Source organism: Salvelinus namaycush, chromosome 13, assembly GCF_016432855.1.
Source record: "Salvelinus namaycush isolate Seneca chromosome 13, SaNama_1.0, whole genome shotgun sequence".
Classification (NCBI taxonomy): Eukaryota; Metazoa; Chordata; class Actinopteri; order Salmoniformes; family Salmonidae; genus Salvelinus; species Salvelinus namaycush.
Genome location: NC_052319.1, coordinates 34,684,977 through 34,708,025, shown reverse-complemented (window position 1 = coordinate 34,708,025; position 23,049 = coordinate 34,684,977). Strand labels below are relative to the sequence as shown.

The 23,049-nt window shown below is 43.7% G+C and overlaps 1 protein-coding gene across 1 annotated transcript; it reads right to left on the bottom strand.

Moving 5' to 3' along the window:
* Positions 1 to 516: 516 nt before the first annotated feature.
* Positions 517 to 18,617, bottom strand: LOC120057978 (tetraspanin-7-like). The gene is made up of 7 exons (XM_039006464.1): positions 18,552 to 18,617; positions 4,974 to 5,162; positions 1,836 to 1,910; positions 1,260 to 1,355; positions 1,004 to 1,159; positions 795 to 878; positions 517 to 594 (listed from the first exon to the last, which is right to left on the bottom strand). The coding sequence occupies exons 1-7, from the start codon at positions 18,615 to 18,617 to the stop codon at positions 526 to 528; spliced, it is 735 nt and encodes a 244-aa protein (XP_038862392.1). The 3' UTR covers positions 517 to 525.
* Positions 18,618 to 23,049: the final 4,432 nt, after the last annotated feature.

Here is a 23,049-nt window from a genome sequence, read left to right as displayed (position 1 = left end):
AGAAAGCCTTCATGGCACAGTAGCAAGTTAAGGAATGGTACTTCTTTACAAGAGAGAGAGAGAGAGAGAGAGAGAGAGAGAGAGAGAGAGAGAGAGAGAGAGAGAGAGAGAGAAGAGTTTTAGTGATGCAGTGTGCTAGTGTTGTGGGGATCTTCTGTCCCAGTCTACCAAGGTGCTGTTCGCCCTCTCCTCTTCATCTCCCTACAAACAAACAACCACCACACAGGCTCTTAGACAACTATAGATGTGTTTGTATATATAATGTGTGTGTGCGTGTGTGGTCCTCTGTAGCTCAGTTGGTAGAGCATGGCCCAGGATAGTGTGTTTGATTCCCGGGACCAACTGTGCATATGCACGCATGACTATAAGTTGCTTTGGATAGAAGCATCTGCTGAATTTGTGTGTGTGTGTGTGTGTGTGTGTGTGTGTGTGTGTGTGTGTGTGTGTGTGTGTGTGTGTGTGTGTGTGTGTGTGTGTGTGTGTGTGTGTGTGTGAGACAGAGTAGCCACTTACCTGCTCTCCCTGCTACACCATCTCATACTGATTAGCAGTAATGATCCTGGACAGACAGCAGGCCAGCAACATGCCAATCAACTGAGAGAGAGAGAGAGAGAGAGAGAGAGAGAGAGAGAGAGAGAGAGAGAGAGAGAGAGAGAGAGAGAGAGAGAGAGAGAGAGAGAGAGGGGAGAAAGGGGGGTGATAGATGTGTAGAGACGTGAGATAATTTAACTTTAGATTATAATGAACCTTAGACACAGCACTCCTATCATCAGACAACACATTCTCTATCTCACCTGTGAGAAGGCAATTCCAAATGTTACTCCCGCGATGATGGCCATGTTGGTCTCAAGGAAGGAGGTTACCAGTTCATAACAGCCCTGAAACACAAAAAACACAGGGGATGGGTTAGTATGTAACATATGGGGATGGGATAGTGTGTAACACAGGCCACTGGTTAGTGTGTAACACAGTGGACGGGTTAGTGTGTAACACACACACAGACCTGCTGGTAGACCTTGGTGTGGTTTATGGTGGTGTTGCGGAGGTCCTGAGGGCTGCAGTCAGAGGAGTTGGAGCAGCAGCTCAGGGGAAAGCCGTTAGCAGGGTAGTACACACTGCCCAACCAGCTGGTGTAGTTGTTCACCCCACAGCAACGCAGCTGGAGAGAGACACACATAGACGTGATTTAATTTTTGTATTGTTGTGACAATAGTAGTTTTGTTGATGTTGCCGTTGTTGATGTTGTTGTTGGGACTCACGCTGCTTTGGACGTTGTCCACAGCCAGGCTCTTCTCATCCTCAGCATCATAATTCAACACGGCGTCAGTATACGTCCTCAGGAAGGTACCTTTTATCTGTGGACACACACAGCATATGTTTTACTATCCTTGTGGGGCCTTAAAATGTATTTCCATTAAAAGTCCTATTTTCCCTAACCGTAAACCTAATTGTAACTCTAACCAAATAGCCTTTGTCCTTGTGTGGACCTGGGAAATGTCCCCATAAGGGAAAATTTTCCTGGTTTTACTATCCTAACTCTTACCCTAACCTTAACCTTAACCCCAAAACCTAACCTTAACCCTAAACCTAACCCTAATTCTAACCCTAACACTAATTCTAACCTTAACCCTAAACCCCATAGAAATAGAATTTGACCTTGTGGGGACTAACAAAATGTCCCCAGTTGGTCAAATATTTGTTTGTTTATTTTTCTTGTGGGGACCAGAATAGTTAAACAAGTCTATACACACACGTGATGTATCTCTACTGGCAAGTACTCAGCTGAGATGGTCCAGATGAACTATGGGTAATGTAGTTCAAATAGAGAAACTGACCTCATGACGAAAAACAAAGCCAGAGATCCCAGCCACCAACTCAGCGAGGAACACCAGGGACAAGAACATTACATACTGCAGAGAGAAAGAGAGAAAGAGAGAGAAGGGGGGAGAAAGAAGTGGAAATAAAAGAGAAATAAGCTACATACAGTATACAGAGAGGTTGTGTGTGATGGGACAGGCTAGTGATGGGGACAGGCTAGTGATGGGACAGGTTAGTGATGGGGACAGGCTAGTGATGGGGACATGCTAGTGATGGGGACAGGTTAGTGATGGGGACAGGTTAGTGATGGGGACAGGCTAGTGATGGGGACAGGCTAGTGATGGGGACAGGCTAGTGATGGTGACAGGCTAGTGATGGTGACAGGCTAGTGATGGGGACAGGCTAGTGATGGTGACAGGCTAGTGATGGGACAGGCTAGTGATGGGGACAGGCTAGTGATGGGGACAGGCTAGTGATGGGGACAGGCTAGTGATGGGGACAGGTTAGTGATGGTGACAGGCTAGTGATGGTGACAGGCTAGTGATGAGGACAGGCTAGTGATGGTGACAGGCTAGTGATGGGACAGGCTAGTGATGGGGACAGGCTAGTGATGATGACAGGTTAGTGATGGGACAGGCTAGTGATGGAGACAGGCTAGTGATGGGGGCAGGCTAGTGATGGAGACAGGCTAGTGATGGGGGCAGGCTAGTGATGGGGACAGACTAGTGATGGGGACAGGCTAGTGATGGTGACAGGCTAGTGATGGGACAGGCTCGTGATGGTAACAGGCTAGTGATGGTGACAGGCTAGTGATGGTGACAGGCTAGTGATGGTGACAGGCTAGTGATGGGGACAGGCTAGTGATGGGACAGGCTAGTGATGGGGACAGGCTAGTGATGATGACAGGTTAGTGATGGGACAGGCTAGTGATGGAGACAGGCTAGTGATGGGGGCAGGCTAGTGATGGAGACAGGCTAGTGATGGGGGCAGGCTAGTGATGGGGACAGACTAGTGATGGGGACAGGCTAGTGATGGTGACAGGCTAGTGATGGGACAGGCTCGTGATGGTAACAGGCTAGTGATGGTGACAGGCTAGTGATGGTGACAGGCTAGTGATGGTGACAGGCTAGTGATGGGGACAGGCTAGTGATGGTGACAGGCTAGTGATGGTGACAGGCTAGTGATGGGACAGGCTAGTGATGGTGACAGGCTAGTGATGGGACAGGCTAGTGATGGAGACAGGCTAGTGATGGGGGTAGGCTAGTGATGGAGACAGGCTAGTGATGGGGGCAGTCTAGTGATGGGGACAGGCTAGTGATGGGGACAGGCTAGTGATGGGGACAGGTTAGTGTTCGGACAGGCTAGTGATGGGACAGGCTAGTGATGGGGACAGGCTAGTGAACGGACAGGCTAGTGATGGGGACGGGACAGGCTAGTGATGGTGACAGGCTAGTGATGGGACAGGCTCGTGATGGGACAGGCTAGTGATGGGACAGGCTAGTGATGGGACAGGCTAGTTATTGGACAGGCTAGTGATGGAGACAGGCTAGTGATGGTGACAGGCTAGTGATGGGGACAGGCTAGTGATGTGGACAGGCTAGTGATGGGGACAGGCTAGTGATGGGGACAGACTAGTGATGGGGACAGACTAGTGATGGGACAGGCTAGTGATGGGGTCAGGCTAGTGATGGGACAGGCTAGTGATGGTGACAAGCTAGTGATGGGGACAGGCTAGTGATGGGACAGGCTAGTGATGGTGACAAGCTAGTGATGGGGACAGGCTAGTGATGGGGACAGGCTAGTGATGGGGACAGGCTAGTGATGGGGACAGGCTAGTGATGGGGACAGGCTAGTGATCGGACAGGCTAGTGATGGGACAGCCTAGTGATGGGGACAGGCTAGTGATGGGTACAGGCTAGTGAACGGACAGGCTAGTGATGGGGACGGGACAGGCTAGTGATGGGGACAGGCTAGTGACGGTGACAGGCTAGTGATGGGGACAGGCTAGTGACGGTGACAGGCTAGTGATGGGACAGGCTAGTGATGGGGACAGGCTAATGATGGGGACAGGCTAATGATGGGGACAGGCTAATGATGGGGACAGGCTAATGATGGGGACAGACTAGTGACGGTGACAGGCTAGTGATGGGGACAGGCTAGTGATGGGGACGGGACAGGCTAGTGATGGGGACAGGCTAGTGACGGTGAGAGGCTAGTGATGGGGACAGGCTAGTGACGGTGACAGGCTAGTGATGGGACAGGCTAGTGATGGGGACAGGCTAATGATGGGGACAGGCTAATGATGGGGACAGGCTAATGATGGGGACAGGCTAGTGACGGTGACAGGCTAGTGATGGGGACAGGCTAGTGATGGGGACAGGCTAATGATGGGGGCAGGCTAATGATGGGGGCAGGCTAGTGATCGGACAGGCTAGTGATGGGACAGGCTAGTGACGGTGACAGGCTAGTGATGGGACAGGCTAGTGATGGGGACAGGCTAGTGATGGGGACAGGCTAATGATGGGGACAGGCTAATGATGGGGACAGACTAGTGATGGGGACAGACTAGTGATGGGGACAGACTAGTGATGGGGGCAGGCTAGTGATGGGACAGGCTAGTGATGGGACAGGCTAGTGATGGGGACAGGCTAGTGACGGTGACAGGCTAGTGATGGGACAGGCTAGTGATGGGGACAGACTAGTGATGGGGACAGGCTAGTGATGGGACAGACTAGTGATGGGACAGACTAGTGATGGGGGCAGGCTAGTGATGGGGGCAGGCTAGTGATGGGGGCAGGCTAGTGATGGGGACAGGCTAGTGATGGGACAGACTAGTTATAGGGGCAGGCTAGTGATCGGGGCAGGCTAGAGATGGGGACAGGCTAGTAAGAAGTATGTGTCATGTCGATAATTAGCACTGTGTTTCTCTAACTACACTCTATTAATCAGCATCAAATTAATTATTCACAACCCCAGGTGCAGATTCACAGCTCCTGTGTGTGTGTGTGTGTGTGTGTGTGTGTGTGTGTGTGTGTGTGTGTGTGTGTGTGTGTGTGTGTGTGTGTGTGTGTGTGTGTGTGTGTGTGTCTGTGTGTGTGTGTGTGTGTGTGTGTGTGTGTGTGTTTGCCTGTACACTCCTGTTTCTCTACCCTCACCAGTTTGAGCATCCATGGGCTCCCCCTGCAGGTGGCGAAGCATCCGAACAGGCCAAAGACGATGATTACAGTCCCAGTGCCGATGAGGACGTACGGAGCGTTAGTGGTGTTTTCAGCTATTAGAGAGATATACGGGCCGATCATAAACTTCCCCCATACTCCCACTGCCAAGAGGATCGCTCCTGTGATCTGGAGAAGAGAAGGAAGGAGAGAGAGAGAGAGAGGGAAAGTAGAGAGAGAGGAGAGGACAAATAGGGGACATAGATGAGCAAAGGGAGATGATGGTGGGGGGAGAAGAGATATGAGAGAATATGAGAGAGAGAGAGAGAGAGAGAGAGAGAGAGAGAGAGAGAGAGAGAGAGAGATGTTGATATCCAGAGGTACACTATTCAGCCAGCAGAATGCAGTGTTGCTTAGGTCTACCGATGGTGCTGAGTGAACATTAGAGAACACCACCATGTTGCTCAACAATGCAGAGCCCTCTTGCCTCTCTGTAGTGTGGGAGAATAAAGTTGCCGTTAGACTCAGATATAAGATCAGTTGGGTGTAATTGATAGCAGGTTAAAATGTAGATATGCGATCACAAGATCAACCTTTCAGATTGTCCTTTCTGGCCAAGAAGTAAACAGTGGTTGTTTCTAAGTGTGAGAACAGAAAGGGGAGTGCAGAGAGAGAGAGAGAGAGAGAGAGAGAGAAGGGATGGGGAAGAGTTCGAAGGCAAATGGATATGTTGATACTTTCCTGTGGAACACGACGACCCCCCCCCCCCCCCCCCCCCCCCCCCCCCCCCCCCCCCCCCCCCTCACACACACAGAGGGAGCGAATCAAAAGGACCCATTGATCCAGAGCGGGCCGCTTCCTTCTGTTACGCTGCTCTTAGCATTTGTAATGAAGGCCTGTCATGAAGGAGTGTGTTGTGTGAGCCCCTGTTCACCAGCTGGGGGGGGCTGCTTTTTTGTGACGGGTACAGTTGAGGTGCCGATCTGTCAAAGACACTCTACTAGCAAAGCCTGGTGCCAAACCATCTTCATCTCCCCAGTGCCCCTCAAAGAGGTCCTTCTCTGCTGCCTGGTGCGGCCATACTGCAGGACTGCACACACCGGCATGTAATCATGTACACACACGCACAGCACACAAATACACAAAAACAATGTGACATAGTTTATTGGTAGGTGTATGGGCCCAATTGTGATCTAAATTAATTACCATTACCTGAATGAGGTGCAGTGCTGGGCCCGGTTTCCCGATAGCGATTGTACTTAAGGTTCCGAGTGTTTTAACGATGCATCTTTCCTACAACTGCCAAAGATGTAACATACGTTTCCCAAAACACCACACAGAGAGAATGTTTGCTAAAAGGTGCTACATGGTCAATCCGAAGTCTTCATTGGCCGTGCAGCATTTACGGTGATACGGCCTCTGCAGAAGTCAGGGCATTCACACTTCACGGAGCAGCACAGAGCTGTTGTGAAGGAAGTTGTCAAGGAAGTGAGTTTGTGTTTATACAGGACCTCCCACCCCCACCTACCGTCAACCAATCATGTCAATGCAGAGACATAAGGAGCCCTCTGCATTGTTACAGAATTTGGGAGGCGCACGGCAATGCGTTAGTGCTGGGCTGGGCCAAACATGTTTGACGTTTTATTAGTGGTATGTACAGGATACACATGGTATACACAGTCCAACGAAATGCTTACTTGCACCAGTGGAGGCTGCTGATGGGAGGATGGCTCATAATAATGTCTGGAATGGAGCAAATGGAATCGCATCAAACACATGGAACTATGTGTTTGATATATTTGATACCATTCCACTAATTCCGCTCCAGCCATTACCACGAGCCCGTGCTCCCCAATTAAGATGCCGCCAACCTCCTGTGACTTGCAGGTTCCTTCTCAACAATGCAACAACAATAAAAAATAATAAAATATAAGAATACTACGAACATAAAGAAAATGTCTCAGTATTTTGGGATGGAAGAACACTGGGAGAGGAGTCAGAGACAGAGACTGCTTGGCTGACAGGGCCAGAGTTAGACTGTCTCCATGGTAACAGACATTTATCTCTGAGGTGCTGCAGTATCCAAGCAGAGCTCAGCCTGAACATACAGAAACCCTCCCTCTCCTCCTCTTCTCTTTCTCACTCCAACCTTGTATGAACAGCAGGTGGCAAAGCCCATCCCCCCCATAAGTCTAGATGCACTCACTGCCGTCCAAACCTGGACTGTTCTTTACTAATTAAAAGACTGTAGTCTTTAGAGACTGAGGTCCCTGAACTAAATCAATAACATTTCCCTCTTATCTTGGAATATGTTTATTTCTAAAGCATTCATAAGTAATGACTCCAGTACAGTCCAGAGTGCTCAATCTAGTAATGACTCCAGTACAGTCCAGAGAGCTCAGTCTAGTAATGACTCCAGTACAGTCCAGAGAGCTCAGTCTAGTAATGACTCCAGTACAGTCCAGAGAGCTCAGTCTAGTAATGACTCCAGTACAGTCCAGAGAGCTCAGTCTAGTAATGACTCCAGTACAGTCCAGAGAGCTCAGTCTAGTATTGACTCCAGTACAGTCCAGAGAGCTCAGTCTAGTAATGACTCCAGTACAGTCCAGAGAGCTCAGTCTAGTAATGACTCCAGTACAGTCCAGAGTGCTCAGTCTAGTAATGACTCCAGTACAGTCCAGAGAGCTCAGTCTAGTAATGACTCCAGTACAGTCCAGAGAGCTCAGTCTAGTAATGACACCAGTACAGTCCAGAGAGCTCAGTCTAGTAATGACCCCAGTACAGTCCAGAGAGCTCAGTCTAGTAATGACTCCAGTACAGTCCAGAGAGCTCAGTCTAGTAATGACCCCAGTACAGTCCAGAGAGCTCAGTCTAGTAATGACTCCAGTACAGTCCAGAGTGCTCAGTCTAGTAATGACTCCAGTACAGTCCAGAGAGCTCAGTCTAGTAATGACCCCAGTAAAGTCCAGAGAGCTCAGTCTAGTAATGACTCCAGTACAGTCCAGAGAGCTCAGTCTAGTAATGACCCCAGTACAGTCCAGAGTGCTCAGTCTAGTAATGACTCCAGTACAGTCCAAAGAGCTCAGTCTAGTAATGACTCCAGTACAGTCCAGAGAGCTCAGTCTAGTAATGACCCCAGTACAGTCCAGAGAGCTCAGTCTAGTAATGACCCCAGTACAGTCCAGAGAGCTCAGTCTAGTAATGACCCCAGTACAGTCCAGAGAGCTCAGTCTAGTAATGACTCCAGTACAGTCCAGAGTGCTCAGTCTAGTAATGAATCCAGTACAGTCCAGAGAGCTCAGTCTAGTAATGACTCCAGCACAGTCTAGAGAGCCTAGTCTAGTAATGACTCCAGTACAGTCCAGAGAGCTCAGTCTAGTAATGACTCCAGTACAGTCTAGAGAGCCTAGTCTAGTAATGACTCCAGTACAGTCCAGAGAGCTCAGTCTAGTAATGACTCCAGTACAGTCCAGAGAGCTCAGTCTAGTAATGACCCCAGTACAGTCCAGAGTGCTCAGTCTAGTAATGACTCCAGTACAGTCCAAAGAGCTCAGTCTAGTAATGACTCCAGTACAGTCCAGAGAGCTCAGTCTAGTAATGACCCCAGTACAGTCCAGAGAGCTCAGTCTAGTAATGACCCCAGTACAGTCCAGAGAGCTCAGTCTAGTAATGACTCCAGTACAGTCCAGAGTGCTCAGTCTAGTAATGACTCCAGTACAGTCCAGAGAGCTCAGTCTAGTAATGACTCCAGTACAGTCTAGAGAGCCTAGTCTAGTAATGACTCCAGTACAGTCCAGAGAGCTCAGTCTAGTAATGACTCCAGTACAGTCTAGAGAGCCTAGTCTAGTAATGACTCCAGTACAGTCCAGAGAGCTCAGTCTAGTAATGACTCCAGTACAGTCTAGAGAGCTCAGTCTAGTAATGACTCCAGTACAGTCCAGAGAGCTCAGTCTAGTAATGACACCAGTACAGTCCAGAGAGCTCAGTCTAGTAATGACTCCAGTACAGTCCGGAGGGTTCTGTATGGTAATGAGTGGAAACTAACACGAACACTGCATTAATGATTCAATCTCAGATCTCCCTCTGTACTGTAGCTGGTATTACATACTGTACAGTATTTTGCCAATCCATCACTGTTAGAGGCATTGCTGTTCTCTGTGTGTAGGGAACTTAACAGATAATCAATTAGGCTCCATCTCCTGGCCTGTGTGTGGGCTGGTACTAATGGCCATGCAGAAGAGCCTGAACTGTCTGGCATCATTATAAGAACACTGCCTAGATAATGGTTTATTCCTCAAACCAATTATTGCTGATATTCACCTAATATCTTATTTACTATAAACAGAAAAAAATGTAGTTAGCAGATTATCATACATTACTATATTAACAAGGGATTTTGAAGCAAACTTTTTTTCTGGAAAAGCTTTTAGAAATTTCTGATGAATTATAATATCTTCATCATGAGTTATACAGCTAGCACGCACGCACGCACGCACGCACGCACACGCACACGCACACGCACACGCACACGCACACGCACACACACACACACACACACACACACACACATACTACAGTTATGCCTACACAAAGAGATTTCCTTACCCACACACATAGTCACGTGTTCATGGCAGCGTTTCTGTGGTGAGGTGACAACAGGACGTTATATGTGTGCCCTTCTCCAAGGGCCCTGAGAGGTGAGTTCTGCAGTGTGGTGTTTGCAGACATACTTTTAAATTGTGTATTTTATTGCAATGTCTATCAATCTATATTTCCATCTATCTATCTACAGTGCCTTCAGAAAGTATTCATATCCCTTGATTTATTCCACATTCAAAATTAATTAAATATACTTTTTTCTCACCCATCTACACACAATACTCCAGTGTTTCCCAACTCCAGTCCTCCAGTACCCCCAACAGCACACATTTTTGTTGTAGCCCCAGACAAGCACACATGATTCAACTTGTCAACATATCATCAAGCCCTCAATGAGTTGAATAAGGTTTTTTAGTCCAGGGCTACAACAATAATGTGTGCTGTTGGGGGTACTGGAGGACCAGAGTTGGGAAACACTGCAATATCCCATAATGACAAAGTGAAAACATGTTTTTAGAAGTGTTTGAAAAAATGTGGAAAATGAAATACAGAAATATCTTGTTCACATAAGTATTCACACCCCTGAGTCAATACATGCAGTGGTGGAAAAAACACCCAATAGTCATACTTGAGTAAAGGTAAAGATACAGTAATAGAAAATGACTCAAGTAAAAGTGAATGTCACCCAGTAAAATTCTACTTGAGTAAACGTCTAAAGGTTTTTGGTTTTAAATATACTTAAGTATCAAAAATAATAGTAATTGCTCAAATATACTTAAGTATCAAAAGTAAAAGTATAAATCATTTCAAATTCCTTATATTAAGCAAACCACACAGCATAATTGTATTTTTATTTTGTTATTTAAGGATAGCCAGGGGCATGCTCCAACAGTTATAGACATCATTTAGAAACTAAGCATGCGTTTAGTGAGTCCGCCAGATCAGAGGCAGTAGGGATGACCAGGATGTTCTCTTGATAAGACAATTTTCCTGTCCTGCTAAGCATTCAGAATGTAACGAGTACTTTTGGGTGTAAGGGAAAATGTATGGAGTAATAAGTACAGCATTACAGCATTAAGTACAGCATTCAAATTAAAACTGGTAGAAAATATAAATAGTAAAGTACAGATAACCCAAATGACTTAAGTAGTACTTTCAAGTATTTATGCTTAAGTACTTTACACCACTGAATACATATTAGAATCACCTTTGGCAGAAATTACAGCTGTGAGGCTTTCTGGGTCATTAAGAGTTTTCCAAACCTGCATTGTATAATATTTGCCAATTATATTTTTCAAAATTCTTCAAGCTCTGTCAAATTGGTTGTTGATCATTGCTTGACCACCATTTTCAAGTCTTTTGCCATAGATTTTCAAGCATATTGAAGTCAAAACTGTAACTCGGCCACTCAGGAACATTCACTGTCTGCTTGGTAAGCAACTACAGTGTAGATTTGGCCTTGTGTTTTCGGTTATTGTCCTGCTGAAAGGTGAATTTATAATTGAAGTCGGAAGTTAACATACACCTTAGCCAAATACATTTAAACTCAGTTTTACACAACACCTGACATTTAATCCAAGTAAAAAATCCCTGTTTTAGGTCAGTTAGGATCACCATTTTATTTTAAGAACGTGAAATGTCAGAATAATAGTAGAGAGAATGATTTATTTCAGATTTTCTTTCTTTCATCACATTCCCAATGGGTCAGAAGTTTACATACACTCAATTAGTATTTGGTAGCATTGCCTTTCAATTGTTTAACTTGGGTAAACGTTTTGGGTAGCCTTCCACAAGCTTCCCACAATAAGTTGGTTGAATTTTGGCCCATTCCTCCTGACAGAGCTGGTGTAACTGAGTCAGGTTTGTTGGCCTCCTTGCTGGCACACACTTTTTCAGTTCTGCCCACAAATGCTCTATGGGATTGAAGTCAGGGTTTTGTGATGACCACTCCAGTGCATTGACTTTGTTGTCCTTAAGCCATTTTGACACAACTTTGGAAGTATGCTTGGGTTCACTATCCATTTGGAAGACCCATTTGCGACCAAGCTATAACTTCCTGACTGATGTCTTGAGATTTTACTTCAATATATCCACGTAATTTTCCTCCCTCATGATGCCATTCCATTTTGTGAAGTGCACCAGTCCCTCCTGCAGCAAAGCACCCCCACAACGTGATGCTGCCACCCCCGTGCTTCACGGTTGGGATGGTGTTCTTCGGCTTGCAAGCCTCCCCCTTTTTCCTCCAAACATAACGATGGTCATTATGGCCAAACAGTTCTATTTTTGTTTCATCAGAACAGAAGGACATTTCTCCAAAAAGTACGATCTTTGTCCCCATGTGCAGTTGCAAACCGTAGTCTGGCTTTTTTATGGCAGTTTTGGAGCAGTGGCTTCTTCCTTGCTGAGCGGCCTTTCAGGTTATGTCGATATATGACTCGTTTTACTGTGGATATAGATACTTTTGTGACTGTTTCCTCCAGCATCTTCACAGGGTCCTTTGCTGTTGTTCTGGGATTGATTTGCACTTTTCGCACCAAAATACGTTAATCTCTAAGAAACAGAATGCGTCTCCTTCCTGAGCGGTATGACGGCTGTGTGGTTCCATGGTGGTTATACTTGCGTGCTATTGTTTGTACAGATGAATGTGGTACCTTCAGGCGCTTGGAAATTGCTGCCAAGGATGAACCAGACTTGTGGAGGTCTACCATTTTTCTTTCTAAGGTCTTGGCTGATTGCTTTTGATTTTCCCATGATGTCAAGCAAAGAGGAACTGAGTTTGAAGTTAGGCCTTGAAATACATCCACAGATACACCTCCAATTGACTCAAATGATGTCAATTAGCCTATCAGAAGCTTCTAAAGCCATGACATAATTTTCTGGAATTTTCCAAGCTGTAAAGTCACAGTCAACTTAGTGTATGTAAACTTCTGACCCACTGGAATTGTGATTCAGTGAATTATAATTGAAATAATCTGTCTGTAAACAGTTGTTGGAAAAATAACTTGTGTCATGCACAAAGTAGATGTCACAACCGACTTGCCAAAACTATAGTTTGTTAACAAGAAATGTGTGGAGTGGTTGAAAAACAAGTTTTAATGACTCCAACCTAAGTGTATGTAAACTTCCGACTTCAACTGTATCTCCCAGCATCTTGTGGAAAGCAGGCCGAACCAGGTTTTCTTCTAGGATTTTGCCTGTGCTTAGTTCCATTCCGTTTCTTTTTTATGCTGAAAAACTCCCCAGTCCATAACGATTACAAGCATTACCATAACATGATGCAGCCACTACTATGCTTGAAAACCTGGAGAATGGTACTCAGTAATCTGTTGTATTGGATTTTCCCCAAACATAACACTTTGTATTTGTCACGCCCTGGCCATAGAGAGGGTTTTAGTCTCTATTTTGGTTAGGCCAGGGTGTGATTAGAGTGGGCATTCTATGTGTTATATTTCTTTGTTTTTGGCCGAGTGTGGTTCCCAATCAGAGGCAGCTATCTATCGTTGTCTCTGATTGGGAATCATACTTAGGCAGCCTTTTCCCACTTGTGTTTTGTGGGTAGTTGTTTTCTGTTTTGTGTCTGCACCTGACAGAACTGTTTCGTTTTGTTCTACTTTGTTATTTTGTTTCAGTGTTCCGTTTGATTAAATATCATGAACGCTTACCACGCTGCACCATGGTTTCCTTCTACTTCAAACAACAAACGTTACAGTTACAGTGAATTGCTTTGCCACATTTTTAGCAGTATTACTTTAGTGCCTTGTTGCAAACAGGTACATGTTTTAGAATATTTTTATTCTGCACAGTCTTCCTTCTTTTCAATCTATCAATTAGGTTAGTATTGTGGAGTAACTAAAATGTTGTTGATCCAACCTCAGTTTTGTCCTATCACAGCCATTAAGCTCTAACTGTTTTAAAGACACACCTGGACTGAGCGGTTTCCTTCCTCTCCGGCAACTGAGTTAGGAAGGACGCCTGTATCTTTGTAGTGACTGGGGGTATTGATACGCCATCTAAAGTGTAATTAATATCTTAACCATGCTCAAATGGATATTCAATGCCTGCTTTTTAATTTTAACCCATCTACCAATAGGTGCCCTTCTTTGCAAGGCATTGGAAAATCTCCCTGGTCTTTGTGGTTGCATCTGTGTTTGAAATCCACTGATCGACTGAGGGACGTTACAGATAATGAATTGTATGTGTGGTGTACAGAGATGAGGTAATCATTAAAAAATCACGTTAAACACTATTATTGCACACAGAGTGCAACTTGTTAAGCAAATTTTGACTCCTGAACTTATTTAGGCTTGCCATAACAAAGGGGTTGAATACTTCATCAAAAAGAAAAGAGGACCAAGGCACTCTTCATATAATTAATTGAAATGCCTTTATTAGTATGGCATGTTCAATAGAAACAAAGTTTTAAAAATCCGACGCGTTTCGGCTGCATGGCCTTCGTCAGGGAGTACAAAAAAATAATACAATGTCCTCTTTTGAACAGCTTTTCCAATTAGCCCCAATTCATTTCTATTGAACATGCCATACTAATAAAGACATTTTAATTAATTATATGAAGAGTGCCTTGGTCATCTTTTCTTTTTGATGACCAATTTACCCCTTTTACCAAAGAGCACCTTCTGTCTACCATAATTTACTATTGTGTACCTTAGTAGCGCTTCCCTTCCTCCTCTTTCTACTGGTTGAATACTTATTGACTCAAGATATTTTCAGCTTTTCATTTTTTCTTAATTTGTAAAAATTTCTAAAAACATAATTCCACTTTGACATTATGGGGAATTATGTGTAGGCCAGAGACAAAATAATCCCAATTTAAACCATTTAAAATTCAGACTGTAACACAACAAAATGTGGAAAAAGTCAAAGGGTGTGAATACTTTCTGAAAGCACAGTCTAGCCTTGTCTTTATATTATAAACATCCTTCCATCTATTGTATCGATATTCAGGCCTGAAGCTAGATTAGATTGTGGGTTTGTCTGCTTGCAATATAACTGATGTCATCTGTTTAAATCAAAACCCAGGCTCAGGTAGGAAGAAGTGATGATGTTGCTATTGTGACGCATCGACCGATGTAGAAGGTTGCCCTTAGTCCCAGATCTAAGATCAGATTACACTAACAATCGGAACCATTACCTAGGACGATGAAGAAAACATTGGATTCTGTATCAGTGGCAACAAGGCAATATCTAACTAATAAAATCCAATGCAATCTGAGAGATTACACAGAAACCAGCAGCCATGACAACACTGACAAAACCAGTCCCCAATACAATAGGATCCAAAACGGATGACCCCTTTCCCACCAGTCCCTAAAAGAGAAATCATGAGTTCTATTTTTAACAGGAACATTAAAACATGTCAGTGTCTCACATACCCCACCGGCATTGGCACCACTTCAAACGACACCGTGTGAACTGGAGTCTGAACCACTCGCCGGAAGACATTGGCTGTCATGACAAGCTGACGACAGTGAAACTCAGGAACTAAACTATCTGAAGAATTTCAAACCACCACCAACAACCACCCCTCTGACAGCCCATCCCTAGTTCCCCGGAAATGAGACGAGCTGTTGCCCTGCCCCGGTGCTGAGACCACCGATCCAGTCGGCTGCTCCTTCCTGCTGGGGAGATGTGATCATATGCAGACTAGGGTGTGGAAGCGTTAAGGCTGCTCTGACTGACCGGACTAAATATAAATGTTAGTATCTATGACAGGCACTAAATGCTTGCTGAGAGAGACATGTACAGCCTCTGATTTTCTTGTCTCACATGTAAATGCTGATCCGAGGCCAGATTTGAGTTATACTGTATGTCCTTGGGGGTTCAGGTTCAGACTGGGGACAGGGTCAACTGATCCCAGACCTGAAGGTCTAGGAGGAGCACTGGGAGAAAAGGGTCCATATCAGGGGATATCTTTACATGAAACATTTTGATATTCTAGAGAATACAAACCATTTCCAATGCATATTTAGAGTTTTGTGGGTATGCACCATCTCTTTTAGACATATATGATATTGGGATTACTCCAAATATCACACATGGACATTTCCTATGGCCGCATATGGACTCGAATTCAATATCCTGAGATATGTGACATCCTATTTTTGCTCTTCATGTTGACAAATACTGACTGTATACATCGCATATCTGTGCTTTCAAGATATGAAGCTCTATTGATTCCAGATATGCTTCTCTTGGCTGAGGTCCATATCCGGATCTTGATATGCTTTTTTATCTGCTGAAAATAAGGACAATTTCTGATGCATTTCTGAGTTTTCAGCACATGCTCAATAATTTGACAAATATAAAATCCATATTTTTCTTTCATGCATTCCCTCCGGATATCATACATGGTATAGCCTTGACTCATTAGATATCCTGGGATAGGCCTATCTGGACATCTTATTTGTTCGATATGATGACAAATACTGACAGAAGGCCTACATAGTCTATTTTCTCAGCACATAATGCATACGCTCTTGACTGAGGTCCATACCTGGATCTTGATATGCTTTTTGATATGCTAAATGACAATCTCTGATGCTTATTTGAGTTTTGAGGACAGGCTCAATAATTTGACAAATATTAAATCGATATCATCAGAGTGAGTAGCTAATTTGAGATATTTTATTTATCTTAGTAACTAGAATCAAGAATGTTAGCTAATTTGGCCAGCAGCCATTAGGGCTAGCTAGCTAGCTAGCTAGGCTTGATAGGGGGGTAAAAGCTAACTGGCAGCCTAGCTAGCTAACAAATAACGAAATTGCCTTCCCTTCGGGGGAAAATATGTGTACCCCATATCAAACCTCAAGGTGACAGCTAACGTTTTAAAACAACATTTAGGCATATTTTGTATGACTTATTATAGACTATCAAGCAAACACATTTAATTAGATAGCAAACGTTAGCTAGTTTCAGTTCGTTTTGTTACGAATGAAGCAGGTATAGTAGCTATCTTGTGGTATGGTTATGTGAAATTACAATATTTTCTTGCAATATTGACACAATTTTGAATTTATGCATTGACAGTTTGGAGTGGATCACAGCCCAACACCACAGTGCCGGTTTGCACTGCGCGGGACCGCTGTTGACGATTCCAATCAGCACCCATTTCGCATCCATGTCCATAACAAACAAGGCAGGGTATTGAGGGTGTACACGTTTTATTTTCTGTAAAATAAATACAATTAATTTTTAGCAAAGGTTGGTCTACGTTTGCTTCTTTACAGAAAACTTTTTGTGATTGGAGCTCTGGTTTTGATTGCTGCATTTAAAAAAAACATAAATAGCAGAGATGTGCTTTGGAAATAGCAACTTGGATTAAATATGACGATGTCTGCCTTTCCGTGCCCTGTAGCCTACTACTGAATATTGTGTAAATGTATGCTCAGATATGTCACCTTCATGTGAAGAAGCACAATGATTTTCGGCGCCTGAACAGGTAAAATAATTTGGGCGCTGGACATTGATCATGAGTCGGATTTAGCTCATTTTTGATCAGACACACGAGGATGAATTACATATAATGTACGGATATCTATTGAGAACGTTAGGTAATGTGGATTCGTTCATGCCTACGTATAAAGGCTTAGATATGTCAGCATGTTGACACCCTTTCCAGAGTTAAAATGTTCTACACATATGTGAACGGGTGCATGCGCATCAGGTGCATGTCTTGAATTTATCTCATGGCACTCCCCATATCTCCCTGGACTCGAATGGTTGAAGGGAGATGTCTGAGGTCAGGATTGGATGCATGTAGAAACTCCCATTATGGAGAATACCCTAGCTCCGTATATGAAATTAAGGAGATGCGTATCTGGAGCATGTCTACTCCTAATATCGAATGAAATGTCAGATGTCCAGAAACAGATAAAGATATCCCCTGATATTGACCCCTTTCGCCCAGTGGAGCATCCATCCATCCTTGTCTAACAAAGATATCTCAGGATAAGAGCTGCAAATACACCAGATGAGTTTGTTTACCTTAGGATAGCCTATAGAGGGATTGCTTGTTTTCCTTAGTTCCCCATCTGACTTGATGCCCATGCATCTGTAGGCTACTGTTTGTCATATAGCCTAATAACATACAGAGGAGTTGGCTAAAGAAACACATGCTATGGTATGACAATGATAGAGAAGTCTCAGGAGACATATCACAAAAGTACAGAGCTTGTATAAGAGTGAGTCAGTCAAGACAAACAACTTATCAGGATGCAGACAAATCATTTGAAATGCGCTGTTTACAAAACATCAGGTGCACATCCATGTCGGGTTGAAGGGAGATGGATGGTTATAGTGCGACCTATGGTCGAACGCTAAATCAATGACAAAACAATTGACTGCAACCTATGCATGCTGTAGACTCGACAATGACGAGAGCACTGTCATGCTGCTTCGCACCAAACGATGGACCGACAGAAACCGTTACACGAGTGGCTGCTGATTTGCCTGTGTCAACAGCCTCGACTGATAACCTCTACCTGTCTCTGTGACTACAGAGCTGCTGCGCTCTATATAGCCTACGCATGAGCATGGCATGTATTGCGGTCAACGACAACTTCGAAATACAGAGCAACATATCGAGACTTCTTCACGCTGGAGTAGGTGACAATGTACGAAATAAGACAAACGTTACAACAGAGGATGTCGCATTTCTCCAAGCGTGTGGGGTTGTTGTAAACATGACCCTGATAAGAAGTCATTATCACAAAGGCACAGATTAATACAAAGGCACAGATTAATCTGTACCACAAAGGCAGAAATTGTCTACAATAAGACATATAAAAAAACATAAGTACACCCTCGAAATAACTGAATTCCTCGAATTAACTGAATTCATCAAACATATGGAAAAATAACGGTACTTACGGGTAGCCTACAGCTCTGTATCTACAACGACGGAAACGATCTCCCCAAGGCTTACATTGGGGCATGGATAAAACAAGGGTAACGTTAACTTACCCAAAACACGAAGGAGTAAACGATGAGGAGGGTTTTGAGAAAGGTTATCACTGGTTTGGTCTCCATTCTGCCCAATGCCCATACAACAGTAAACTGAAAGGACTGTTTCTGCAAGCGTTGCGCTACCACGACTCTCCGCTGGAGGACTTTCGGCTGCTGCACGGCAGACATTCACAGCGCAGCCGCCAATATATTTTTGCTCCATAAGTAGAATTTGATTGCCCCCCTAACCACTGATACAGGCTCAGAAATTCTATCTCCGGAATATTAGGTAAGATTTGTTTTGATAATCTGTTCCTAGACCTGATCTGTGGTTAGGAACAAATACCCGAGAAAATAACACAGCTCGATTACCCCCTCTGGCGGACCTTTCAAGCAGGTGGGTTTCCAAGGGCAGTAGTATAGAGTTTGAATGAAATGTTTTGTTTAACTAATCCAAGATAGACCACAGCCTGTTGTTTCCAATGAGCAAATGAATCATAGTGGGCAGAACAAAAAGGAGGTGGGCCGAACCAAGCACGAGATAGCAAGATCCTATTGGCGCGTTCTACTATATATTTGCATATTTCCGTTAAGTAACGCCTGCTCGGCGAATTGCACTGACCTGCTGAGGGTGTCAGCTTCTCATATTAGGTAAATATTGACATCTACTGGTCATTTTTAAAGGTAAAATGTGTCTACTGCACCGTGAATGACATTTAATTGCGCTGACAGCCATTTTGCACTGTTTCGCTATGGCTTTAGTCATGTAGTAGTGTCCCCCCTCCCCCATTTACATCGATGGAGCTGTAGTGGAGTGGGTCGAGAGCTTCAAGTTCCTTGGTGTCCACATCACCAACAAACTATCATGGTCCAAATACACCAAGACAGTTGTGAAGAGGGCTTGACAATGCCTATTCCCCCTCAGGAGACGGAAAAGATTTGGCATAGGTCCCCAGATCCTCACAAAGTTCTACAGCTGCACCGTCAACAGCATCCTGGCCGGTTGCATCACCTCCTGGTATGGCAACTGCTTGGCATTCGACCGTAATGCGCTACAGAGGGTACATCACTAGGGCCAAGCTTATTTGCTATCCAGGACCTCTATAGGACCTCTACTAGGCGGTGTCTTTGACAAAAAGACTCCAGTCACCCAAGTCATACTGTTCTCTCTGCTACCGCATGGCAAGCGTTACCGGAGCGCCAAGTCTAGGTCTAAAAAGCTCCTTAACAGCTTCTACCCCCAAGCCATAAGACTGCAGAACAATTAATCAAATGGCCACATGGACTATTTGCTTTGACCCCCCCTTTGTTTTCATACTGCTGCTACTCACTGGTTATCTATGCATAGTCTCTTTAACCCTACCTACATGTACAAATTACCTCAATTACCTCGACTAACCTTTACCCCAGCACATTGACTCGGTACCGGTACCCCCTGTATATAGCCTTGTTATTGTTATTTTATTGTGTTCCTTTTTTTTTTTACTTTAGTTTATTTAGTAAATATTTTCTTAACTCAATTTTCTTAAAACGTCATTGTTGGTTAAGGGCTTGTAAGTAAGCATTTCACGGTAAGGTCTACAGCCATTGTATTCGGCGTATGTGAGATATATATATATATATATATATATATAATTTTTTGTTGTTGAATGCTCTGACCTTTGGCTTTCACCTGGAATTGTTTATTTATGTCTGAGAAAACACTTTTCAACCCATATGATCTAGTACACAATAAAAGTATAATAAAACGTATATGAATATGATGATATGATATCATACTTTATAAAATGTCCATATATAGTTATAATCCGTTTTAATAAAATCTACCCAAAATATTTCACCTTCTTTATAACTTTACCAAACATATACTGACATTAGTGATACTCAAAATCTGTTACATTTGTGAATGTCTAAATCAACATTTGGGCCATTAAAAATGGCGTGTGTCCCTCTTATAGACAATGTGAGAAGGGCTATGTAAAGGGATCAATTTTGTCGTTCTGAGCATATGCAATGCGTCTGCCTCCGATGTAAAACAAATGTTGGACTTCCACACAAAATTGCTTCTTTACTTCTTTTCTTTATCGTAGAGCTATGAAAGTTGTGCATTTAGATCCGACTGCTCAAGACAAATTCAGCGATTTGCTTTGGCATGTCTGTGCAGTGAAAGCAGTCGAGCTGGATAAATGTTTTTCTAAGGACCGCCCCTTTGGCATAACGTTGCAGCAAAGTGATATAAATGGATGTAATGATGCAGCCGACAACCAGAGGGAGGCAAATACATGTTTATTCGAGAGAGGACATTTACCTAGGAAGGTAGGGTTTGGCTGTCTTCTGACTTCTAAAACGGTGGGAAATCAATAAAATAAGTCATGTAAACATATACAAACACATTTTAAAGTAATTCTAGTGCCCAATTTTGGGGACCATAAGCTTAAGATTTAAACAACAGGGAATCAATCAAATGGGAATCATTTGTAATGATTCAATTAAAGTAATGCCTTTCATGGGTATTGGTTTAATGTGTCAACAACATTTATTGATCTTGAATCGCATCACAATGTCTGCATATGAAATACACCAGCTGAGAAACGCATTTTTTTCATTTGATCCTCGTTAGCTTTTGTAGGTATAGGTGTCATGGCAACTAAATCAACAAACGCTAGCCTCAATGACCTAAATGGAGAGATTTTAAAGGTGACTAGTGAAGAGCTGGCAGGAGCAGATTGTCGCAAATTTAATAATTTAAGAGCTTAAACTGTACATTTGGTCACATGTAGAAGTGAGCTAACTATATAGCGAACTGTTGACAGAAGGCTGATTCATGTAGGCCTATTTGTCAGAAGTCATTGGATTTGCCTGTTATTTTCACAAATTCAGTACTTTCAGGAAAGGTGCACCCCATACTCCGGTAAATAACCCTGTTGAAAGTAAAAACAAACATATTAAAGGTTGTGTTTTTTTTGTTGTTGCTATTTATTGGCTAGCGTATGTAGATTCAGAAATTCTTGTGTAAATATAATCTGTCTGTATTATGTTTATCGTCAATATTCTGTTTACTATGGCAGCACCATTTCACCAAATCAAATTCCGGTATATGTGATCGTACTTGCCAAATAAAGGTGATTCTGATGGATCTACTCACAATTGGATGCATAGCTCTTCGCAATGACATTGGACAAAAATATCTGCCTACGTAACTTTTTACATACCAAGATAATCAGTATGTACAGTGGGGCAAAAAAGTATTTAGTCAGCCACCAATTGTGCAAGTTCTCCCACTTAAAAAGATGAGAGAGGCCTGTAATTTTCATAGGTACACTTCAACTATGACAGACAAAATGAGAAGAAAAAAAATCCAGAAAAGCACATTGTAGGGATTTTTTATGAATTTATTTGCAAATTATGGTGGAAAATAAGTATTTGGTCAATAACAAAAGTTTCTCAATACTTTGTTATATACCCTTTGTTGGCAATGACAGAGGTCAAACGTTTTCTGTAAGTCTTCACAAGGTTTTCACACTGTTGCTGGTATTTTGGCCCATTCCTCCATGCAGATCTCCTCTAGAGCAGTGATGTTTTGGGGCTGTTGCTGGGCAACACGGACTTTCAACTCCGTCCAAAGATTTTCTATGGGGTTGAGATCTGGAGACTGGCTAGGCCACTCCAGGACCTTGAAATGCTTCTTACGAAGCCACTCCTTCGTTGCCCGGGCGGTGTGTTTGGGATCATTGTCATGCTGAAAGACCCAGCCACGTTTCATCTTCAATGCCCTTGCTGATGGAAGGAGGTTTTCACTCAAAATCTCACGATACATGGCCCCATTCATTCTTTCCTTTACACGGATCAGTCGTCCTGGTCCCTTTGCAGAAAAACAGCCCCAAAGCATGATGTTTCCACCCCCATGCTTCACAGTAGGTATGGTGTTCTTTGGATGCAACTCAGCATTCTTTGTCCTCCAAACACGACGAGTTGAGTTTTTACCAAAAAGTTATATTTTGGTTTCATCTGATCATATGACATTCTCCCAATCTTCTTCTGGATCATCCAAATGCTCTCTAGCAAACTTCAGACGGGCCTGGACATGTACTGGCTTAAGCAGGGGGACACGTCTGGCACTGCAGGATTTGAGTCCCTGGCGGCGTAGTGTGTTACTGATGGTAGGCTTTGTTACTTTGGTCCCAGCTCTCTGCAGGTCATTCACTAGGTCCCCCCGTGTGGTTCTGGGATTTTTGCTCACCGTTCTTGTGATCATTTTGACCCCACGGGGTGAGATCTTGCGTAGAGCCCCAGATCGAGGGAGATTATCAGTGGTCTTGTATGTCTTCCATTTCCTAATAATTGCTCCCACAGTTGATTTCTTCAAACCAAGCTGCTTACCTATTGCAGATTCAGTCTTCCCAGCCTGGTGCAGGTCTACAATTTTGTTTCTGGTGTCCTTTGACAGCTCTTTGGTCTTGGCCATAGTGGAGTTTGGAGTGTGACTGTTTGAGGTTGTGGACAGGTGTCTTTTATA